This window comes from Myotis davidii, unplaced genomic scaffold (genome assembly GCF_000327345.1).
Source record: "Myotis davidii unplaced genomic scaffold, ASM32734v1 scaffold1509, whole genome shotgun sequence".
Classification (NCBI taxonomy): domain Eukaryota; kingdom Metazoa; phylum Chordata; class Mammalia; order Chiroptera; family Vespertilionidae; genus Myotis; species Myotis davidii.
Window position 1 is genome coordinate 150,294 of NW_006299480.1, and position 7,755 is coordinate 158,048.

General features: G+C 64.4%; 3 protein-coding genes across 4 annotated transcripts in view; 1 reads left to right on the top strand and 2 right to left on the bottom strand.

Annotated features, from left to right (window-relative positions):
- LRRC14 (leucine rich repeat containing 14) overlaps positions 1-1,452 on the bottom strand; it is a 5,638-nt gene extending 4,186 nt beyond the window's left edge. The window contains exon 1 of one of the 2 annotated variants that reach the window (XM_015571410.1): positions 1,370-1,452. The gene's annotated coding sequence lies outside the window, so the exon portion shown is untranslated. The remainder of the gene's footprint in view (positions 1-1,369) is intronic. The other variant, XM_006775128.2, reaches the window with a different exon arrangement.
- Positions 1-6,107, top strand: part of RECQL4 (RecQ like helicase 4) — a 6,803-nt gene extending 696 nt beyond the window's left edge. Inside the window, exons 2-22 of the mRNA XM_015571368.1 lie at positions 52-128; positions 175-492; positions 783-1,387; positions 1,478-1,577; positions 1,652-1,778; positions 1,883-2,002; positions 2,087-2,215; positions 2,299-2,391; positions 2,471-2,607; positions 3,058-3,141; positions 3,221-3,400; positions 3,473-3,652; positions 3,722-3,863; positions 3,940-4,202; positions 4,278-4,530; positions 4,601-4,730; positions 4,812-4,981; positions 5,057-5,237; positions 5,317-5,464; positions 5,594-5,702; positions 5,794-6,107. Coding sequence (XP_015426854.1) covers positions 52-128; positions 175-492; positions 783-1,387; positions 1,478-1,577; positions 1,652-1,778; positions 1,883-2,002; positions 2,087-2,215; positions 2,299-2,391; positions 2,471-2,607; positions 3,058-3,141; positions 3,221-3,400; positions 3,473-3,652; positions 3,722-3,863; positions 3,940-4,202; positions 4,278-4,530; positions 4,601-4,730; positions 4,812-4,981; positions 5,057-5,237; positions 5,317-5,464; positions 5,594-5,702; positions 5,794-5,918 — 3,671 coding nt within the window. The 3' untranslated portion in view covers positions 5,919-6,107. The remainder of the gene's footprint in view (positions 1-51; positions 129-174; positions 493-782; positions 1,388-1,477; positions 1,578-1,651; positions 1,779-1,882; positions 2,003-2,086; positions 2,216-2,298; positions 2,392-2,470; positions 2,608-3,057; positions 3,142-3,220; positions 3,401-3,472; positions 3,653-3,721; positions 3,864-3,939; positions 4,203-4,277; positions 4,531-4,600; positions 4,731-4,811; positions 4,982-5,056; positions 5,238-5,316; positions 5,465-5,593; positions 5,703-5,793) is intronic.
- Positions 6,108-6,199: 92 nt separating this feature from the next.
- Positions 6,200-7,755, bottom strand: part of MFSD3 (major facilitator superfamily domain containing 3) — a 2,542-nt gene continuing 986 nt past the window's right edge. The window contains exons 2-6 of the mRNA XM_006775151.2: positions 7,307-7,753; positions 6,890-7,037; positions 6,683-6,807; positions 6,500-6,609; positions 6,200-6,415 (exon numbers count right to left, since the gene is read on the bottom strand). Coding sequence (XP_006775214.1) covers positions 6,242-6,415; positions 6,500-6,609; positions 6,683-6,807; positions 6,890-7,037; positions 7,307-7,753 — 1,004 coding nt within the window. The 3' untranslated portion in view covers positions 6,200-6,241. The remainder of the gene's footprint in view (positions 6,416-6,499; positions 6,610-6,682; positions 6,808-6,889; positions 7,038-7,306; positions 7,754-7,755) is intronic.

Consider the following 7,755-nt stretch of genomic DNA (forward strand, 5'->3'; position numbering starts at 1 on the left):
CCTCCCCTATTATTTTTGTGGTGTGACCTCTAACCCCTGACCCGCCCCCAGCGCTCTACCGGGAGTACCGCGCCCTGAAGGAGACCCTGCGTCCGGCCAGCAGCGCTGGACCCCGCGTCCCCGTGCAGGCGCTCCCGGAGGCGGCCGAGGAGGTACCGCGGCTCCGTACCCTAGCCTCCCGGAGTAGCTTTCTGTGTGGCGGGGAACTCCGGGAGCTCCGTGGGGCACAGAATTTGCGGGAAGGGGTGGACGGCCCGGCTCACTCCCGGTCACGGAGGGACTGGGGCGAGGGGCTGGAGACACCTCTGTCCCCGACACCAGCCTTGCCGACCCCACTGTCTCCTCCTGCAGGTGCCCGAGCCCAGCTGCTGGGGCTCCCACCTGAATCGGGCTGTAACCCCGGGTCTCCCCGCTGCTGCCGCTCCGAGCCCTTGCGGGTCTGTGCCGGACTATGGGAAGCGGCTCAAGGCAAACCTGAAGGACGCTCTGCAGGTGAGGACAAGAGCCACGGAAACGTCCACCCGGGGTCCAGAACTGCCCTCGGCCCAGGGGCTGGACCAGCAGACACCCCCCCACAGGTGCGCCTGCTCGCACCAGCGCACACGCCCCTCCCGCACTTACCAGGCCTCGGCTTCTGAAAGGAGGTCACAGTCAGTTTCTGCACTCAGCTTCCTTTCCATTCCAGCCGCACTGAGGGGTTAGGCGGGGACTCTGCAGGTGGCAGGATCTTCGGCAGCCCAGGGCCTGAACTCCTGCTTGCTTGTCTGTCCTCCTCTTTCCAGGCTGGGCCAGCTCTGCGCCGAATCCCCCGGCGTCCGCAAAGACCCCCACCCAAGGTGCCTTCCCCAGGGCTGCCAGCTGCAGGGGCTGACCCCGTGTCTCCTGAAGAAGTCAGTGAGGTGCTGCCCCAGCTCCCCAGGGCCCAGCTAAGGCCAGGCCGGCTCCAGCAGCTGCAGGAGTCCCTGAGCCTGCGGCTGGGCTCCCTCGATCCTGGCTGGCTACAGAGGTGTCACAAGGAGACCCAAAGTTTTCTGGGGACTTCTGAGGCCTGCCAGCCTGTCCTGAGTACAGAGGAGCCACCGCCCCTGACTTCAGGTGTTCCCTCTGGTCCTGGCCCCAGCACAGGCCCTGAGGCACCTTTTCTGGGCTCAGAGGCTCCAGCTATGAAGGTGCCTGGGGTCAGTGCAGGGAACCCCCTACTGGGCAGCAGTCAAGACAAGAAGCGGAGAAAGAGTGGGGAGCGAAAGGGGACGGCTGCTGCACAGGCCCCTCAGCACAGCAGCCAAGAAGGCTCCCTGCCAGAGGCAGCTGGGGCTGTACTGCATGCAGAGGAGTGTCCAGGGGAGCCCCTGCAGGCGCAGCTCCTCACCGGCCCCTCAGCCCCCAGGTAATGCAATGCAGCCTCCCAGCAGGGTCCCCTTGAGTTGGGCCAAGGTGGGGCTGCTGTGGGCAAGGCACACCTGTATGTCCCTTGTAGGCCCGCTGTCCGGGACAGGGGTAATTACGTTCGGCTCAACCTGAAGCAGAAACGCTATGTTCGGGGCCCAGCCCTGCGTGGCAGACTCCTCCGAAAGCAGGTGAGGTTGTGGGAGGCACTCCCCTCACCCCTCCTGCCTCTCGCCTTGTGACCCTCCTTTGTGCCCCACCCCAGGCATGGAAGCAGAAATGGAAGAAGAAGGCGGAACATTTGGGGGGTGGTCAGCCCAATGCCCCAGTCAAGGATTCTTGCTTCCGGTGTGGGCAGCTCGGCCACTGGGCATCCCAGTGCCCCAGACCAGGTGAGGCTTCTGTGCTGGTGTGTTGGGCCAACACTGCTCGGAGAGGGTGTTGTGCTCTTTGGGGTCTGACTGAAGCAAAAAGCCCTCCTAACTCCGTACCCCAGGCCCCAAACCTACCCGGGTCCCCAAGGAGGAGGGTGGCGAAGACGAAGATGACAGGCAGATGCTGCCCACGTTAGCGGCAGTAGCTCAGAGGACACACGCTGCCTGCAGCCAGCTCCGTGGTGAGTGGAAGCCACCTTCTTGCTAGAATGACGCCAGACCAGCCTGGAGCTCCCATAACACCCTCTCCTGTCCACCCCCCACAGGTGAGGAAGATACAGGTCCTGCTGGGTCTGAGCTGCTAGTGCCCATGGAGGCACCTGTGCCTGGGGAACCCTGCCCATCCCCAGCTGTGCCACCACTCTACCTGCCGGGTCCCTTGGGGCAGGTGGCAGGTGAGCAGATGCCTACCAGCCTAGGACCTTTACCGAAAGGTGGAGGCGACTCGGCCATGCTGACCCAACATCTGTGTACACAGCGACGCCAGTTGAGGTGTTGCAGGCCCTGGAGCAGCTGGGGCACCGAGCCTTCCGCCCTGGGCAGGAGCACGCAGTCATGCGAATCCTGTCTGGTGAGCATGGCTGCCGGGGGAGTGAGGCGGGGCTGAGGCCAGGCTGCAGAGTCTCACTGCTGACCTGGCTCCCGTCCAGGCATGTCCACACTGCTGGTGCTGCCCACCGGTGCCGGCAAGTCCCTGTGCTACCAACTCCCTGCGCTGCTCTACGCCCAGCGAAGCCCCTGTCTCACGCTGGTCATCTCTCCTCTCCTGTCCCTCATGGACGACCAGGTGTGTGCACAGGCCCAGCAGCACAGCAGCCAAGTACACACAGGACCCTCAGGTGTGGGTGGAAGGCACGCCCCGGCACCCAGGCTTTGCTGTCCCTTTGGGCTGCTGCTTCTCACCCCACCGGCATCCTGGAGCTGTGGGGGTCCCGACAGTTCTCGGCCCACCAGCTCTGTCCACAGCCCTCAGCCTGGAAGTGGCCTGAGGGCAGCAGGGACATGGCGGCCAGAACCACCCCTAAAAGGAGACATGCTCAGTGAGGCCTGTTTGTTCCGAGGGCCTGAGCCCCGGCCCAGAGGCAGCTCCGAACCCTCAGTTCCAGGGTCTGGGTGTTTTCTCCTCCTAAGACTTGGGGTGGAGACAGCAGTCACTGTTGCGCTGAGCGACTTGGAGAGGCGTTTGGGGGAGGCCGGGGCTGGATGGCCTTCAACAGACTGGCTCCTGTGTCTGCAGGTGTCTGGCCTGCCCCGAGGCCTGAAGGCGGCTTGTGTACACTCGGGCATGACAAGGAAGCAGCGAGACTCCGCCCTGCAGAGGGTGAGGGGCTTCCCAGAGCAAGACCCTTGGGGGCGACAGGCGGGGCCCTGGGCAGTGGTCCTGACCTTGCTGTTCACAGGCTCGGGCAGGCCAGGTACACGTGCTGATGCTGTCACCCGAGGCATTGGTTGGAGCTGGGACCGGGAGCCCTGCCTGCCTCACTCAGCTGCCCCCAGTGGCCTTTGTCTGTATTGACGAAGCTCACTGCCTCTCTCAGTGGTCCCACAACTTCAGACCCTGCTATCTACGTGTCTGCAAGGTGAGCCTTGTCCTGAATACGGGTGAGTAGGTCTGGGGGGAGTGGGCATCCTTACTACCCCGCTCTGCACAGGTGCTGCGGGATAGCCTGGGCGTGCGCTGCTTCCTGGGCCTCACAGCCACAGCCACACGCAGCACCACTCTCGACGTGGCCGAGCACCTGGGCATAGCCAAGGAGGGTGTCCTCAGGGGACCGGTCACCATCCCTGCAAACCTGCACCTTTCTGTGTCCATGGACAGGGACCCAGACCAGGTAGGTATGCACACACCCGGTAGAGGCTTTGTTTCCCGACTGTCCACACTGACCACTGTCCCTCGCCAGGCTCTGGTGACACTGCTGCAGGGTGACCGCTTCCGCACCCTGGACTCCGTCATCATCTACTGCAACAGGCGTGAGGACACTGAGCGGGTCTCCGCTCTGCTGCGTACCTGTTTGCCCGAGGCCAGGGCTCCCGGGCCTGGAGGTGAGGCTGGGCAGGGCTGTGCCCCACAGCCTTTCCCATGCAGACAGCCCACCAACCATCTGCGTCTTTCCTGCAGGCCGGGCCCCGGAGGCTGTGGCTGAAGCCTACCACGCTGGCATGTGCAGCCGGGAGCGGCGGCGGGTGCAGCGGGCCTTCATGGAGGGCCGGTTGCGGGTGGTCGTGGCCACAGTTGCCTTTGGGATGGGATTGGACCGGCCAGATGTGCGGGCTGTTCTGCACCTAGGGCTGCCCCCGAGTTTTGAGAGCTACATTCAGGCCGTCGGCCGGGCTGGGCGTGATGGGCAGCCCGCACACTGCCACCTCTTCCTGCAGCCCCAGGTTGGTGCCCACCAGCTCGAACTCCCTCCCACCCCCCAGTGCCTCGGCCACACACTCACAGCCGTCCTGCTGCAGGGTGAGGACCTGCGGGAGCTGCGCAGACACGTGCATGCCAACGCCATCGACTTCCTTGCTGTGAAGAAGCTGGTGCAGCGCGCGTTCCCGCCCTGCACCTGTGCCCGGCGGCAGTCTGAGCAGGAGGGAGGCGAGAGACAGGAGGGAGGCTCCTCCAAGCAACCCAGCCATGAGCAAACAGCCCGGTGCCCGGGCCACAAGCGGGCACTCCCAGTGCAGCCGACAGTGCAGGCTCTGGACATGCCTGAGGAGGGTGAGGAACCGGGACAGGTGTTGGGGGGCACCTCACATTCCCATGTCCGCTGAGCCCCTTCTTCCCCCAGTCATTGAGACTCTTCTGTGCTACTTGGAGCTGCACCCACAGCACTGGCTGGAGCTGCTGGCACCCACTTACACTCACTGCTGCGTGCGATGCCCTGGGGGCCCCACCCAGCTCCAGGCCCTGGCCAGCAGGTGAACACCCGTCCTATCCCAGAATGGTGACAGGGACACAGGACTTGGGCTACCAATCACTCACACCTTCCCCTGGCATAGGTGTGTACCCTTGGCTGCGTGCTTGGCCCAGCAGCTGCCTGGGAACACAGGTGGGGGAAGCAGCACTGTGGAGTTTGACTTGGTCAAGCTGGTGGACTCCATGGGATGGGAGCTGGCCCCCGTGCGGAAGGCCCTCCACCAACTGCAGTGGAACCCGGAGCCCAGGAAAGGTGCGCCCCCACCCTTGGCCCTGCCTGCCCACCTGCCTGCCCACCTGCCTGCCCATCTGACACGCTCTTTGGCAGGTGTGCCTCGGGGCACAGGGGTGCTGGTGGAGTTCAGCGAGCTGGCCTTCTACCTGCACAGCCCTGGAGACCTGACCGCCCAGGAAAAGGACCAGATCTGTGGCTTCCTTCATGACCGAGTGCAGGCCAGAGAGCGGGAGGCCCTGGCCTGTCTGCGCCTTATGTTCCGGGCCTTTCACAGGTGCAGGGGTGGGCGGGCAGAGCGTGGTTCCCCCACCCCCACCCCAGGGGGTGGCTCTGACGAACTCATCCCACCCCAGCGTAGCCTTCCCCAGCTGCGGGCCATGCTTGGAGAAGCCAGACGATGACCGCAGCACCAGGCTCAAGGCCCTGCTCGGCCACTACTTTGAGGAAGAGGGGCCAGGGGGTGAGGAGGCAGCACAGGGCCCCGAACCAGGACAGGCCAAGGTGAGTGCTAGCCACTCCTGGGCCTGGGCAGGTCAGGCAGCCGGACGTCTGTGCACACCTCCTGCCCAGCCTCCGCCGTGGAGCTTGGTGGCCTGGAAGCTCGGTGTGCTGAGACGCTCCCACCCTCAGCTCCAGGACTGGGAGGACCAGATCCGCAGGGACGTCCGCCACTTCCTGTCCTCGTGGCCAGAGCAGCAGTTCTCAGGCAGGGCTGTGGCCCGCATCTTTCATGGCATCGGTGAGGGCCTGGGCGGCTCAGCCCCACCGGGTGGGCAGGGGGCTGGATCCAGTTGACAGTCCTCAGGGCCATGTACCCCATTCCACCGCAGGAAGCCCCTGCTTTCCAGCCCAGGTGTATGGACGGGACCGGCGCTTCTGGAGGAAGTACCTGCACCTGAACTTCCACGCCCTGATCAAGCTGGCCACCGAGGAGATCCTGCTGTGGGGCCGCTGACACCTGGCCGCAGGCAGGCCTGTCCCCCATGTCAGACACAGGTGTGAACAGGCACATGGAGAATGGCAGGTGCAAGACCCAAGATGAGGGGCTATCAGTGGCTGGGACAGTGGGTGACCTCCTTGGATAAAGCCTACTGCCCGGATGTGGGCACAAGGAGGCCCCAAAATACAAAATAGAAGATGCTGGAGTTGTTGCAGGGACCCTCCTTTTCGGGGGGGCGGTGCCACAGTCTGGGGAGCCTTGAGCACCACACATCCCAGACAGACACCAGCAGGCCGGTCGGTCACACTTGGCTTTACTGACTAGTCTTACCACCCAGCTCAGGCCAGGGCTCTGGGTGCCAGGCTCAGGTACAGAATGGGTATGGCTGAGAGAGCAAGGAAGAGCGAGAAACAGAGGTGCAGGCCCAGGCTGTCGGCCAGGGCTCCAGCCAGTGTGCCCAGCAGCAGCTTCCCCAGTAGCTCCAGTGTGGCCAGGAGGCTGTAGTGTGTGGCCTGCGGGGGGGAGGGGAGGGCCGGTTAGGACTTGCTTGGACCTGAGCCCTGCATCCCCTTGGTGTCCTGGCCATGACCCCTCACCTGCAAGGCACCGGGTGCCAGCTGGCTGCAGCACATCATCAGAGTGAAGGTGGCGGTTGTGACCAGGCCCCCCAAGAAGTGCTGCAGACACAGGCTCAGCAAGACTGCCCCTGGGAGGACCAAAGTCAGCAGCATCCAGGATGTGCAGTGTTCTTCCCCCATCCCCAATGCCCAGCCCCTCACCTCTCAGGACTGTGCCAGGGTCCAGCCTGGCCCACGGGGTGTCCAAGTAGAAGAGCAGAGTGGTCTGGCAGGCAAGGCCTCCAAGACGGAACTGAAGTACTGACCTCAACAGGGGAAGCAGCTTCCTGGGGTGGGGAGACTGGGCAGGTCAGGGGTTTGGGGAGATTGGGGGTGAGCAGGTGAGTGGGACAGGCTGAGAAGGCTCACCGGTGTCCGGACAGCAGGGCCCCACCCAGGGACGAGCCAGCAATGGAGCAGGCCACGGCACCCACACTGTTCCACAGCCCCAGCTCCGGGGCGGAGAGGCCTCGGTCCAGCAAGAGGAGTGGGAACAGGCTGCTGGCACCCTGCTCACCTGTGGGGAGAACATGGGTAGGAGTACAACCACCTCCCTTTTCCACCTGGGACCTTGGTCATGCTCCCCAGCGGCTGCTACCCTGCCTCTGGCGCTGATGGTAGAAGGGGCATCAGCAGGACCCAGGGCTTGTGGCTGAAGCTCAGTGGCACAACATAAAGCCCCACTGTTGGGCATACCCCAGGAAGAGGATGGCCCTGCCAGGGGTTCCTGGGGACCCACCTGGAGGTCCCCACCCCTGCTATCGCCTGACTCAAGCCCTCACTCACCCAGCTTGTAAGTGAGCACAAAGCCGGCGGTCCACAGGGTCCCGGACACAGCTAGCAAGTCCTGCAGAAGGTGCAGGGTGTGTGGGGGGAGTTCTGAGGGCTGAGGGGAGGGCAATTGTTGAAGGGCGGGTGTAGACCAAGCCAGGGCAGCAGCCAGCCAGTAGGTGGCAGCCAGGAGCACAAACAGCTGGGACCAGGAGAGGGTGGGCACCAGGGCCAGCAGCCCTCCACCTGCCAGCACCGACCCCAGCTTGTACGCAACCACCTGCACGGTATTGCCAGGCCCCAGCTCCGCCGGTTCCAGGAGCTGCATGGCTAGTGTGTCGAGGGCAACGTCCTGCACGGCTGCACCCACGTTCAGAAGCAGCAGCAGCCCCGCCACGGAAACCGAAAGCTCCGCCTGGCCACCCTCAGCCGGAGGCAAAGCTGCCAGCAGCCCGCACACCAGG